This window comes from Gymnogyps californianus, chromosome 6, assembly GCF_018139145.2.
Source record: "Gymnogyps californianus isolate 813 chromosome 6, ASM1813914v2, whole genome shotgun sequence".
Classification (NCBI taxonomy): Eukaryota; Metazoa; Chordata; class Aves; order Accipitriformes; family Cathartidae; genus Gymnogyps; species Gymnogyps californianus.
This window is the reverse complement of record NC_059476.1, coordinates 18,103,570-18,117,960: the sequence shown is the minus strand read 5'-3', so window position 1 is coordinate 18,117,960 and position 14,391 is coordinate 18,103,570. Positions and strand designations below refer to the sequence as shown.

The following is a 14,391-nucleotide window of genomic DNA, read 5'->3' as shown; positions in this document are numbered from 1 at the left end:
TGCACTTATAGTAGAGCATCTTGTTTTAACTAGAGAGTGGTTATTGATAAAGATATGTAACAATTTTTTTTCCCTTAAATAAGCCTTCCAAGTTGCAGTTACAGCTGTAATATTTTTTTTCCAGTTATCAGATACCATACATGCATTTTCAGTTAGTAAATGAAGCTGTATATCAAACCGGCACTCATTTTTTCAGAAATTCCCAGCAAAGAATTTCTCTTGACATGTATTTTCATCCATATCCAAATAATATTTTGTTCTTGAGGGTCTCCTTAGTTTCTCTGATCAATCATGAATAAGTATCCTTTAGTTAAATTATAACATTTAAAAACAAAGTTACTGTTGCTTCCCTCTCATGGAATAAGATAATAGACTAGAATATTTCAGTTGGAAGGGACATACAACAATCATCTAGATAAGGAATGAAAACTAGGAAAAGAAGCTTTTTGGTTGCAAAATGTGGCAAGACCATAACACATCTTTTCAGTACCACAAGAAATAAGCCAGTGTGTTATGTTGTTATAGGAAGATTCTAATTATGTTATCTGTGGAATAAACTATATATTGGTGTTGTAATGGCTGTAAATCTCCTAGTAATTAATGACTGATTAGCATGAAAAAATTCCTACGGAATATATGGCCTTAGAGTGGTCTTTTAAATGATTCAGAGTATGGAAAATGCATACTTTCTTTTAAGAGAGCTTTAATGGGTTGTTCTATGGAAGTGTTCTTTTATCTTGCTCTTTCAGGAGAGTAAATTCAAATGTTCAAAGAAAAGCAAGTAGTATTTCTAAACAGTTTTAGAACGCATATACCAGCTAATAGGTGTGATAACCTATTAGCTTGCACTGATGAATATGAACATTATATACTGAATCTCAGGTTTGCAGTTTTAATACCTCTAAGTCTTCCTTAAGTCTCCCTTCTCTTGGTAGGACTGGCAGCAGAAGCCTGCATCCTTGGTTGCACTGAGAATTTTTAAAACCTGGAGCTACTTTCTATATAGTACTCTTTAATTATTCAGTTATAAGTTGGTTTTTTGGGTTTTTTTGAATGTTTAGTACCAAATGCTTTCCTTTGTCAGAATGCATGTCTTGTTTATTGAAGTTATAGAAATTTATTACGTAACATTTAATTACAGGGAAAGAGCAAAATGTGTAATGTAAACTTCACAAATATATGTGCTTGTGCCATAACTTCTAAAATATCATTGTAATGGGGACTAAAAATAACTGTGTATTTTGTTACTGCTGCCTTTACTTGGTGTTTTAAAAAATTGCTGTTGACAACCTTGTAATAAAATAAGACTAACTGAGCACTTGTGTTCAGTCAGATAAGGCCTTATCTACTCAAGAGACTTTTGTTCCTGTGAACATTCAGAATGTAGAGCTAATAAATTATTAAAGGAGGATGCTACATTACTTTCTGGCTTATATATTCTTAACAGCAGTATTACAGTTGCAAAAAATCTCTATTTCTGGTGATGTGCCAGTCACTAAAATCTTAACTTTAAATTTCATCTTTTAAGCTAATTTGCAATGCTGGAAGAATATAAATATCCTCATATTTAATGTAGATAATGAATGTGGGTCATGGGAAGCAGAGATAAAACTTCTTGTTATGTACAAACACAAAAAGTCTCAGACTTGCAATTTAAAATCTGAAGTTGAGACTTCCAGTGAAATATTGAAGTGAAAAGTAGCTGGCAGTCCTTGTACTTGTTAGAGACTCATAAAGGTCTTGGGTAGTTCCTCTTGTAATTACAGTCAAAAACATAAAAATTTGAGATTTCAAGGAGACAGTCTAGACAGACTTGACTTTTGCTGCCCTAAGGGTGAGGACAAAACTTTCCAGATCAAAGTATCAGTCTAATATGCATGCCACCAACATACTGGAGCACTGCCCTTGTTCCTTAGTGGGAGAGAGTAGAGCTTGCTCTCCCTCTGTCTCTAGGCCCTCTAGAAGGGTTTTCACAATCGGAGTTTGTTCCTAAATGGATGGGTGCAAGCTAACAGAGACCTCACAATTTCATTTTCTAACTTTAGAGGAATTAAATTCTATGTAACCCACTTAATTTTTGGAGCTCTAGCCATAATCACATAGCCTTGCTACAAATGTGAAATGGGCACATTATTAGGAAGAACTAGAATATCTTTTAGTAAGGAGCAGTTATCAGAAATTGTAAGCATCCAAAAATATTTCTGCTAGGATGCATCACATGATTTTATGCCGTTTTCAGCATGATTGAGCCTTCACACCTATTGTAAATAACTGAAACACTTGTAGCTCTTTGCAAAAGGCTATTCCCACGTCTCCAAAATGATTTCTAGTATTAGAAGTATGACATTCACTGCTTTTTTTTTTTAAAAGAGAACAAAATTAATTTACCCCCCTGCTCTTGAACTACTATGGTTCTTTTGTTCTTGATTTCTTTGTTACAGCTGTGCACTAGACACATTGTTGAAGTGTACAATGTTTAGCATATGCTGTGGGTGCAATTAGTTTTAAAGCCCTTTCCTGCATGATTTCCTCCTTTTTTTTTTTTTTTTTTTTTTTAAATTGTGAAGTCAGTGTTCCTGAAGTTTATTGTAGTGTCACAGAAAGGGTGGGGAGAAAGAAGAAAGTCCTTACATCTTCAGCCCATACACAGGGATGATGCAAGACAGATTACGGTCAGTTTATATATTTAAACACACCCCCACACCCCCCAAGCATAACACACACTGCAGCCTTCTTACTCAAAACTAGTTTTATTTTTAAAAATAAGTTGAATGCATAGCACTCACAAAGATTCCATTGTTTTGGACATTTTGCATTTAGGAGCACCATTCTTATTTATGCCATAAAAAACACATTTTGGTTCTAATAGAAAGAACAGTGTATTTTTAATGTACACTGGTAAAGCCCTTTTAAATAACATATTGAAACTGTTCAGTGTACATTTTCTCTGTAGTCATTATGCAGCTGTAGTGTCAGAAAAAACTCAGACTAAGTAATAAATTAAAAACAAACAGCATGTAGTGGATCTTTTTACAGTTGACCTAATGTCTTAAAATAGTAAAATAAAAAATACCCTATTAAATGTAAATTTGCAGTATTAACTAACTGAATAAGCCCCCCGCCCATCATAATTCCAGTGTTAAGTATTAGTTAAATTTTTATATATCAAATGCCTATGGGATAAATTTACTAATACCCCAAAAAAGAAGAGCCTATACTGCTGTGTCACAAATAAAGATGACAAGTTAGCTGATTTAAAGATTTTTACAGAAAAAATTGCTACAGGCATGTGCTGTTATTTCAAGTCATGGTCTATTACAAGACTGTACATTCATAGCATCAGAGGTAGTTAGAGCACTGAGGACTTGGATATAGCATTGCAACAAAATGAAACCAGCAGAAAGAAGTCCATTTCCCTCTTAAATGGGTAACAACGCTGAATAAAAAGCATGGCATCTTACGAGGTGGAAATTCTACTTAACACTGCTCTCAGACATGGGGACATATTCATTAAGAGATGAAGAGAGGAGAGAAAAAAACCCACAAAACCAAACTAACTTGCACTTTAATTAAGAATTGACCACACTATGCCTATTTCAAAGTTGATTCTCTAGCATAAAGCAGAGAGGGTTATCTCTTTCATTCACCCTCCTATCCCTCTTGACTTGCACATATATGCTACAAAAGCCCACAACAAAAATTGGGATTTATGCAAAAAAACAACACAAGAGAAACAGGATTTCTTCTCCTCAACAATAAATAGGTTTTTGTAGCATATTATCATTCAGCCCCAGAAAGAATGAACACAGCTGTCCTCCCTCCATTCTGAACATTATGGTAAGGACCCCTCTCCTGTGATAAAGCCTTCATCTTAATATTGATAATGTATCTTAATTGCCCCTGCTTTCAAAACAAGTCTCTGTAAGATTCACAATACTTCAGTGTCATTAGATGGTACACAATTTTAAGTGCTGCCACTAAGACAGGGGAGAAGAAAGTGGTAAAAGAACAAATAAAACAAACAAAAAAAGCCTTAAGCCCACGTACTATAAAGATATTTTAAAGTAGTAAGAATCCTGTCATCCATACCTCTTCCTCCCATATTCTACCACAGGAGAAAGTCAGGTATCTTCTTGTATTTTAAAAAAAAAATAAATCCTCCATTAATATCTCTACCACCATTTTCATCCAAGAGTTGGATGAGTGAAGCTTTCTACCCTCAGACTATCCACTCCACAGGAGATAGTGTAATTTCATAAAGTTATGTAATTAGCACCTTAGTTGCAATAAAGCAGTTCACTCTGCAATATATTTTTGATCCACCCGTTTAGAAGAGTAAATCTCTGCATTTTCTTCTGGAACTCCCAAATAGTGGAAGAAAAAGTTGCCTCACTATTACCTGAGAATTTCCCTCCACTATAAGCCTGACAGAACTGGATTTCTATAAGCATTTAACTGTCCTTTTTTTGTACGAGTGACACCGTCAGTACAATTGGAGGATGCTTTCTGTTGGTTAATAATACATGTGTGTTTGTGTGTGTGTACACAAAGGAATCACAGCCACTGTAGTAGTTCTGGTACAGTACAAGTTCAGCTGAAACTTTCTCTTTTCTTCAGTTACTCAATACCACACTGCTGGGCAGTAGTTCACATCTATATTCTGTGAACACTAACATATCCCTTTGGTACTCCGTGTATAGATGCCCTGAAGAAAAGCCACACCACTTGCTATAGTCTCTTCCCTCTCTACCTTCCTCCCTCAAGTTATACCCAACTAAGTGTACAAACCAGCAGCACAGAGTAATGAGTAGAAAATTCCCTGAGTTAGTATGAAAGAGTTACTTTAAACATAGAAAGGATAGGGAGGAGAAAAGAAGCATACACATATGTCTATCCTGTGAGGTACAAAACTTAAAAACTAGCCAAAATACCAGTTAACTCAAATGCCTTAGCCTAAAACAAATATCCAACACAAGTGCTGAAAAAGGGGCAAGAGTATGGAGTTAGCCAGATGAGATTTGTTTCTTCCTGTGGTCCCCATGTATCTGGAGAACTCTGGCATTCAATGGATTCTTAAGTTTCAGTAAATTTAAAGTAAGTGTTAATACTGTATGGTGGTATTACATAAATGTCTTCAAAATAATACTGCATATCTCCTTCATTAAAAGGTAAGTCTGTAGTTAGTCCACAGCTAGTTTTCTTTTGACTAGTATTTCAAAAATGTGCGTTAGAAACACAGAGTATTCCGAGTGCCAGAGTAAGAACTTAGTACCCTCAGGTATACACATTCTTTTTAGAGGGTGTTCTGTGTGCTTATTTTTTTGCAGTCTGTATTTGAGCTACGGTACTGGTTGCCAATCCAGTTGCTTTTTTCTGGAAAGACACTTTTTTTATTCAATTTGTTGCCCTCAAACTTATTTGAGGTTTAACAAAAAACCAAAACAATTCCCCCAACACAAACTTCCCACCCCAAACAAACAAGCACAAAACCATTTTGTACTTATCACCTCTCAAAGCAGGGAGTAATACAGGAATATCGTCCGTTCACTTGGTAACTCCTGTTGTAGGAGACACTTATACATGGCTTCACTTCTAGTGGAACAGCTAGTGACATTGCAGCACCAGTCTGTACATGGCCTCGAGCCTGAACACTAGACTGTAAGGCAGCAGGGCAAGTCTGAAGTGGGTAAGATGCTGTATGATTAGATGATAATATCTGTTGACAGTTTTGCTGCTGTGATGTCTGATGGTGATACTGTAATGAAGATTGATGGGCTTGGACATACTGTGGTATGTGCTGTTGAGCATTAGCCTGCTGGGGAGTTGGAGCTGGGGTCTGAAATACATTAGGTTGGGCAGACTGAGCATGTTGTCCTTTTTGCTTGTTTGCTTCCTTCACATCATTATCATGCGCACTAAAACAAATTGAGAAGACAGAATACATGAAAATAGATATTAAAATGATTTAAACTCTTTTGGGTTAACTTTTAAGAGCACTCTAAAAAATGGTGCAATTATCTGACAGCTTCCAAAGCTTTTAAAAAAAAGAAAGAGAAAATAGTTTTAGCCTACCCTTTAAAATCATCTAAGGTTTTAAAATTTGTTTCTTTAGGATACAGTTTCTTTTCAGCATTTCACTTCATTGCATAGCAATATAAAATGCAGATAAAAGCCAAGTACAATACAAATAATACAGCACTATCTAAAATTACCAGTGCAATAAAGTCTGCTAGTGTACTGCAATAAAGTGCCAGATTACCAGAACCTGAAATTAAAACTTACTTGCTGCTTCTACCTCATTTAAATTTGGTAACAGATATAGGGTTTTTAAAGATCTACATTACAGTACTTAAAGATCATATATATATTGATATTGGATCCTGTTCTGGGGAGTGGAAATGCATTTTTTTTTTTAACTCCTCTCACCTTTTTTCTAGCCCACCCAGTACTTAAGTTAGACAGTTTACCTCACCTGAATTCCCTTTAATTTACACCTGTCTGAAATGTCTTTAGACACACTCTTTCTCTTGCTCTTATGCCGAGGTTAAGCAGGTGCCACCTACACACTTCAGTCAAGCCTAAAATCATCTAAATTTTTTGCTACTGCCTATACAGGGCAGATCTCTTGAAGACAGTTGGGGTTCAACCCCTCACCAATTTTTCCTAAACGATTGCTAGCTTTCTATGGTGCACTGCAAAGATGACTGAAGGGCTTCGCCGCTCCTCCCTCCCCCCTGCAAGTGTTCCAGAGCAATACTGAAAACACTTCTGCAACAGCATGTGCATGCTTTAGGTACTATTCCTTTCATTACACACATTAGTGAAGCCAAAAGAGGCCATCAGGGGTGATAATGTCACACTTACAAGGAAGATGTGATTCTTCCAGATACAGCTGTTCCTGTGCTTCTACAGAGCACAACTGTGTTTAGATCTGGGCAAGAGCAAACTTCTGTAGGAGGAAAGCAGTTATGGCAGGCATAGGTTTTGATCTTAAGGTTTAGAATAAAAGAACTGATTGTATAACATCCCTTCCCAGTAAGGTTCACTTGGTATTCGTTGGCATTTTTATCTCATGTCAGCTGTATCTCTCTACTGTAGTGCAAAAATGGATACAGCAAAAATAGATACAACCTCCTGGTCATTTCCTCCCCTCAAAGTTGGCCACTCAAACAGTCTGCATGTTTGACCCATAATCTGTTTGGAGCATCCCTTGAACTTCCAAGGCAGAAAGTCTTCAGAGTAAGTAGGAGCTCCTATGCCTTCGGTACTCTTCACTATCTCTTTTTGCTCTCTGAGCAGACTACAGAGATTAGGAACAAGCTATTTAACAGATTCTCAAAGCATGCCAGAAGATGTTCAGTGGAAATGCAAGGCTGAGGTTTGTTTGTTGAAAGAACAGGAAAGAGGTTAGATCCGATAAGGTTTTCTTTTTTGGAAAGAACAAAAGAGTTATTACCTAACAATATTACCTAATACTTAAGTATTTTTAGAATAGAAAAATTGAAATTCAGACAGAAATTTACTTTCAGTGCTAACAGCAATTAAGCATACCAACAGATGTGGAAATGGGCTTAAAAGAAGCTGCTGCTGTTAACTTACATTAATAGTCGCTCAATACATGGCACTAGGAAATCCCAAGAGTATGCAGTAAGATGATGCAGTCGGGTAGGCCATGTTGGTGAGAGACGCAAGATAATCCTTGAAGAAGCTACACACGCAGTAGCAACTAAAGAAGGGGCATAATTTAAAAATGCATGATCTAGAAAGAAGGAATACGAAAAAGATTCATTTAAGTTGGACATTGTCTGTCAAGACAACAAAGGAGTCATTACCTGAAATATGTAACTCACCTTGCAGTGATACTTCCAGAAAGTAATCAGCATATTTTGCCATATATAACTTAGTCTTCTCTAAGCAAACCATTGGCCAGCCATCATGAAGATCAGTCTCATGGACAGCAATAGAAAGATAATAGTCGATGAAATGAGCAGCAGTTGGGAGGCACAAATTCCACTGAAATGTTTCTAGCAACAACAACTCCATATGAAGCAAATTCTGTTTTGTTAGTACCAAATTCATGTTAGTCATACAACCCAAGCTGTTCAGCTGTTCAAGTTTGGGAACACTGTCTTCCTTTTCTTCAAATTTACCTTCAGGTGAACAGAAACAGGGGGAAAAAAGGTTCAGCACAAGTGAACTATAAAACAGATTGTATCTAATGTCTGCGTTCATATTTCAATTCTACTATGTCAAACAAGCTTGAGACTTTCCTGCAGATGCAAAACTCAAATGGAAGATGTCATCAGAGACAAAAAGGAGTATGTACTATAAAGGGCTAAATTTCAGCAGATAATGTCAAACACTGTGTAGGATATTGTGCAGTGCCATGTTTCCTGCTGGTTTTCCCGCCCCGGCACACAGAAGCCGTTTGCCAAGAGCGGAAGTAAGCTGTATTAGGACACCACCAGCACTGCATACGCAAGTTTTTGTCACCAAATTATTGTATAATGTGTCCCCATCATCAATGAAATACCACTGTGATATGACTTGGCATACATAACACCACAGCATTTAGTTTTAATAACCCTCCTGCCCCCACACACTCTTTTTGTTTCTAAAACTCATTAGAGTATAACTAGAGCTCTAGCCAACGTGGCTGCTTTTAATGCCTGTTATGGTAGGTACGGTTTTAGATTTGATAGCTGGTAAGCTGCTCCAGCAGTTCAAACAAGTGGATTTCAGCAATGTGCATCTGAAAACCTACACTGCCATATATACTGTTTCAACTTTAACAGTGCTAGTAGCTTCAGCTTTCCTTGGACTTTAACTTGTCAGGCCTGTATGTTTTTAGCCTGAAGCAAAACTGTGTATGTAGAAAATCCATTAATAAGAGAAACAAGTGTCACATTTCCATACAGTTTGCCATATGGTTGTGCTATTTCAATTTCATTGCAAATTCTTTCCATCTTACACTCTCTATTCAGTACTACATGATATGTTGTAAATGCACATTTTTAGAGAGTTTTGCAGGACTGAACATACTGAACATTTGCTTTTTTTCAACAGTGGAGGTACTTATACAGGACTTAATCCAATGCCAGTCCCAGTCTGTTAGTTTTTGTTTCCCATACTCTAGTAATTACAGGAATAAAAGCTTCAGGAGTCACATAATAATTTCTCTTATTACTTCTATAACCTTATCAGATATATCACAGTGTGATTTGTCCAACTTATCGCACCACTGATTAAACTGCTTGTTTAAGCCACACAGGGCAAAAGTTTAAAATAGCATTCTGGTTTGCGCTTTCTGAACCAATTCATACACTGCTTCTCAGAAGAGTGAGTACTCCAGGCTTTCAGAGCTCTACTTGCAGCTTGTCATGAAAGATGGCAGAGGTGATTTTTTTTTTAAAATTATAATTCTCTTCAGAACATGAATTTCATTTGAAAAATCTGGCATTAGTCCAAAGCCAATCCATTTTCCTAAATGGATTACACTGGTTTCTGAGGCAAGGTTTTCATACTCAGCACCTCATCCTTTGCCAAGAGAAGATTGCTGGCTGGTGGCGTCCAGTCAAAGTTTACCCCCAGAATAATCTGAAATAACCCTTTTCTTGTTTAACTGTTCTGCTGAATAGCTGTATTGGTGGAGGCAGGGAATGCAATGAAAGGAAGCAGTATACCAAAAATAGCCAACACCTCAGCGCTCTCGTTTTCTAGCAAAGAGGGCCTAGAGCTACAATGCGATATATCTTACTTGAGAAAATGAAAATAGATTCAGAGAAACAGATCAGCAGAAACTGAACCAACAGTTAGTTCTGCTGCCAGGACCTGCTTCTCTGAATCTATTGGTTTAAGAACAAGTGCCAGCAGGTATCCCAGCAAACTACACCCATATTTCTTTGGGGACATCTAAGAGGGGTCCACAAATGTCAAAAGGTGGATACACACCAGAATAATCTAGCCAAGGTCAATATAAGCAGCACTGTTCATAATAAGTGTTTGTAATTAATTCTGTCTTCACAGTACTGTGCATTCACCAATGCATTTCACCAGTATTACATTTTGTATGTGACAATACAGGATTTACGTTAGCCTTAGCTTGCTTAAAGAACATTGCAATTTATGAAATCTGAAGCATTCAAGAACCACATAGCACCATCAGCAGGGTGCAGTGCAGCCTACATAAGGTTTATTTAATTTCTTCCTTTATCGTAGGTATACAAGTTTCTCATTTCCAGCACTGGATCTACCTCTTTTGAGATGCCCTCCGAAAGACAGTCTTTCTATTCCTACAATACAGCTCTGAAAGTTCACCTTAGAATAATTTGTTTCCAAGCATAAACATTAGTTTTTAATTGCAGTTTGTTTTTTCTCCGCTCAGTTTCATCAGGTGCCAACAGAAGTCAAAACAAGAGTCTAGAGAAAGGCTCTACCAAGTGGGCCAAATTTGATATACACTAATCTGCCTGTCTTTTATAACCACTTTGTCTCCCCTATCTGCTATATCCCATCAAGACCCGCTTTGTATTTGGCAGCAGAACCTATATTGCTCTAGTTAAAGTTGGGTGCTACATACTTACTTGCTAAAAGTAAACAGGAAAGAGCAACCACATGCAGCTGCTGTATAGATATGTCATAACGATCCATAAAGAGGTCCAACAGATACACAGCTAGATGTCGTGCAGCAGGACAGAGTCTGAACCGATTGCTCACAATGGCAATCAGATCTGCAAAGTATCTTCTCAGATGTAACTGGGGAGATTGGCCTTTGTAGGAGGGCAGCTTCAGCTCCTAGATGGACAGCAGCATGTAATTTTATTAAAACGATCACTTAGTTTGAATTGGTATCAGATTAATATAGGTGATACTCTCAAATTTATCATGGAATTTTCAAAGGATTTCTTCTCTCTTCCTTCTGTTCCCATCATTTCAGCATTCCTTTTCACAGAACAAAATCTGTTGTATTACAGAAGAACTAAGAAATAATTTAGTTCTGTGCAACATTAGTATAATAATTTAAAATTCAACATCTTTCAATTGGGCAATTGGCTAGAGTGACTTCAGCTTTTACCATTTCTGTTGTATTACCTCTACTGCAAAGGCTGTACCTCCCAGCAGGAAACAGCAAGGGTACACGAGTACTCCTCAGCTGCTTCAATGCAAAGTCCAATAGCTTAACTCAACCCCCTCCTGCTACAGCTCAATCTGAGCAATCAGACTTTGTACTGAAGTGTTTGCATGTTCCAATGCTGCCAGATCTCCTGCAGGTGCCTCCAGGAGAAGGGCACTAACACCTAGCTGAAGGTAGCAACCTTAGGAAGAGGAATGGGGTGCATGTGTCAACATTTGCTGCATACATATGTTTAAACCCTGACTTAATCTGATCTCATTGATGTTGCACTGACACTGATTAGTGTGCTCTCAGGCATTTAAAACCTCACACGGTCTCAGATTTGGGGGGGACCCCACAAAACAAAAGCCCTACCAACACCACAGATGAGAAAAATCTGTGGCATGATCTATATTGAATACAAAATTTGGACTGGTAGAAAGAACATTGCGCAGGCTCCTGCCTCGTAGCTAGTATCTCCTCTTGTATACAGGAGAACAGCAGTGCTGTCTTCTGTTATCACGAATAAATTTATGAGTCAGATTGTGCAGCCTACTTACTGTAAGTAGGATTTTGAGTACAATTAAATTTCCAGCAGGACAGTCTGATGACATCAAGTTGGAATGGAGTCGCCCAAAATTTTCGAAGTTTTAAGGTCAATTCAAAGTTCTGAAACATGCTATTGAAGTGAAAAAAACCCCAAACCAACAAATCCCCCACCCATACCTACTAAGCTTTAGAATTCACTTTTCACAACACTAACTTAGTTTTAGTAACGGTAACTTTGGTAACAAATAAATTATCCTGTCCTTCTCTTGTGTTCCCCCCACCCCTGCAAAAAAAAAAAATTAGTTGCTTTAGCAGTCACACCTTCAAGAAAGAAAATCCCCTCAACAAGTACTATCAGGCAGCAAAAGCACATTTTTAGTACGTTCAGTCGCTGTAAACTGATTTTCAGCTCTGGGCATAAGATGTACTTTATTATGAAAGTAGCCCCAAAGAGCAACTTTGAGTTAGTTGAAGCAACTTCAAAGCAGTATTGCCTAAACCCTCTACTATTCTTACTGCACCTAGTGTTTGTTTGTTTGGGGTTTTGGGTTTTTTGTTACAATAGCATCACAATGCTTTCTGTAGAGTTTAAACTTGGACCCACTTACACACCCAAACAGAAGAACCAAGCGCACCGTGACCCCTTTGCCTTCTTAAAGTGCGAGAGAGAACAGTCTGGCCAGTCAGATAAACTGTCAAGACTGAGGACAAGCAGCCCGAGCATTAACTGAGGGGAAGACACCGCGTTTTTCAAGGTTCAGAAAAGCAAACTCCACCAAAACCCCGGCGGGCCGAGCCCGCCGAGCGGCGGCCGCCTCACACGCGCTTTCCGCCCCGCTTCAAGCCGCCGCGCCGGCTCCCCTCCGCAGGGCCGGCTCCGATTGTTAGAACCCTCACAAAGGCGCCGGGGCCGCCACCCCTCCGCTTCCCCCGCGGCGCGGGGCCGGCAGCGGCCGCCGCCCCCCGCCGCCCCCCGCCGCCGCCGCGCCGGGCTACCTTGTAGCGAAGCGCTTGGTGGATGTCGGCAGCCAGCTGTCCTGTCCACCACTGCGCCTCCAGCTCCATCGGCGGGGCGGCGCGGCAGCCGGGGCCTGGGCAGAGGGGAGGAAGCGGCGCTCGCTGAGCGCGGGTGGGGCGGGACGGGCAGCGCCACCCTCGCCCCTTCCTCGCTCGCCCCCGGTTAAACGCGATCAGCTGCCGCCCGCGCCCCAGGGCCCCCCCGGACCCCCGGCCCAGCTGGCCGCCATGCGGGGCACAAGTGAGGCTCGTTAAGCCGCGGGGCACGGCCGGGCGAGCGGGACGCGGAGGAGCCGGCGGCCGCGGCCCCGGGGGAGGGCGATCGCGCCCCGACAAAGGCCGGCGGCGCCTCCCCCGCCGAAGCCGCCACTCACCCTACGCAGCGGCGCGGCCGCCGGCCGCGGCGGGGCCTGGCCCGGGGCACCTGAGCGCGGCGCGGCGTCCCGAGGGCTCCCCCGCCATCACGCGGCGCCGCCCGCCTCGCCCATTGTTAAAGGGCCGAGCGGGCCGGCGTGTGTACAAAGCCAGGCAGTGCCCGCACGCGGCCGCCCGCCCGCCAATCGCCTGCCGCCTTACAGCACGGCCCGCCCGCCGGGCGCCAATCACGGCGCGGCGCTCACCGGGCACGCCGAGCTCCGCGCTCCGCGGCCACGCGCGGGAGGGCTTTGGGCCCGCGGAGCTGCCGTAGCCGCCCCGATAAAGCCCGGAGGGGAGGGGGCGGGGCGCCGCCCCGCCGCGGGAAGAGGGGCGGCGGGCGCTGGAAGGAAGCCCACGCAGCCGGGGAGAGGTCGGGGCCTCGGCCTCCCCCTTTCGCAGGGACCCCGGGCGTGATGTAACTCTTACCGGGGTCTGCGGGGCCCTTGGGGCCTTCCCGCCGGGTGTCTCGGGAGAGTCGGGTTAGCGGGGCTCTCCCCGGCCGGAGCATGGTGGTGCTTAGCCCCCTGAGCACCTGATAGCACCTTTTCCCTTTTTTCCCCTGGCTCTTTCCTTTTTGACTCAGCTGTGAGGTTTTTAACACGTGGAGCGATTGTGTCAGGAGGTGTATCTCATTTAGCTCTCTTACGCTTCAGACACGTTTTCCCTTTAGCGGTGAAAGATGTATGCCTCTTGGGCTGCAAAAGCTATGAGGCTCAAATATTAGATTTATTTTGTGGGTGAGTTCTTGTTCACTGCTAGTTAAATTCCAGGGAGAAGGCTTGTAATAGCATGCGTCCTCCTTTTAAATAGCCTGTGCTGTTCACCTGAGTGAAGGGGCCTCTGCATCCTGACAGATGATGACTAAAAGGAGCTACCACTTGTGCTTCTGCTTTAGCAGTAGGTGCTGTGCACCCATTTTGTATTCAGAAGGCCTTTGTCTAGGTGCTTTCCACTTGTTGGTAACCCCCTGCTACGGAGATCTTACAAAATAATACTTGGTGCTTTATAGTGGTTTACATCTTTGAATTCCCAAATACTCAAACAACTAGCTAATGAGAATGTAAAACCTAGTATAACATGCAGTGCAAAGTGATGAAGAAATGCTTTGGATGCAATTTATGTTGGGGGAGTATATTTAATTTTTCATTTCTACCCATGCTCAGACATGATTTTTTTTTTTTAATTAAGAAAATGGAAACCAACTTTTTGACATAACCAGTGTAATGACTTTGTAGCCAGGGCTGTAAAAGCCTGTTCCTTTAAACATGCATGTCTAACTTTAATGGGTAGTCCTA

General features: G+C 41.1%; 1 protein-coding gene across 2 annotated transcripts; it reads right to left on the bottom strand.

Annotated features, from left to right (window-relative positions):
• Positions 1 to 2,737: 2,737 nt before the first annotated feature.
• CCNJ (cyclin J) lies at positions 2,738 to 12,727 on the bottom strand. 2 transcript variants are annotated; one of them, XM_050899349.1, is made up of 5 exons: positions 12,659 to 12,727; positions 10,584 to 10,794; positions 7,851 to 8,150; positions 7,600 to 7,759; positions 2,738 to 5,915 (listed from the first exon to the last, which is right to left on the bottom strand). In XM_050899349.1, exons 1-5 carry the CDS (start codon positions 12,725 to 12,727, stop codon positions 5,504 to 5,506), a joined length of 1,152 nt encoding a protein of 383 aa, XP_050755306.1. In that variant the 3' UTR covers positions 2,738 to 5,503. The 2 variants fall into 2 exon arrangements, with proteins under 2 accessions (XP_050755306.1, XP_050755307.1); XM_050899350.1 differs by having other exon boundaries at positions 7,600 to 7,726.
• Positions 12,728 to 14,391: the final 1,664 nt, after the last annotated feature.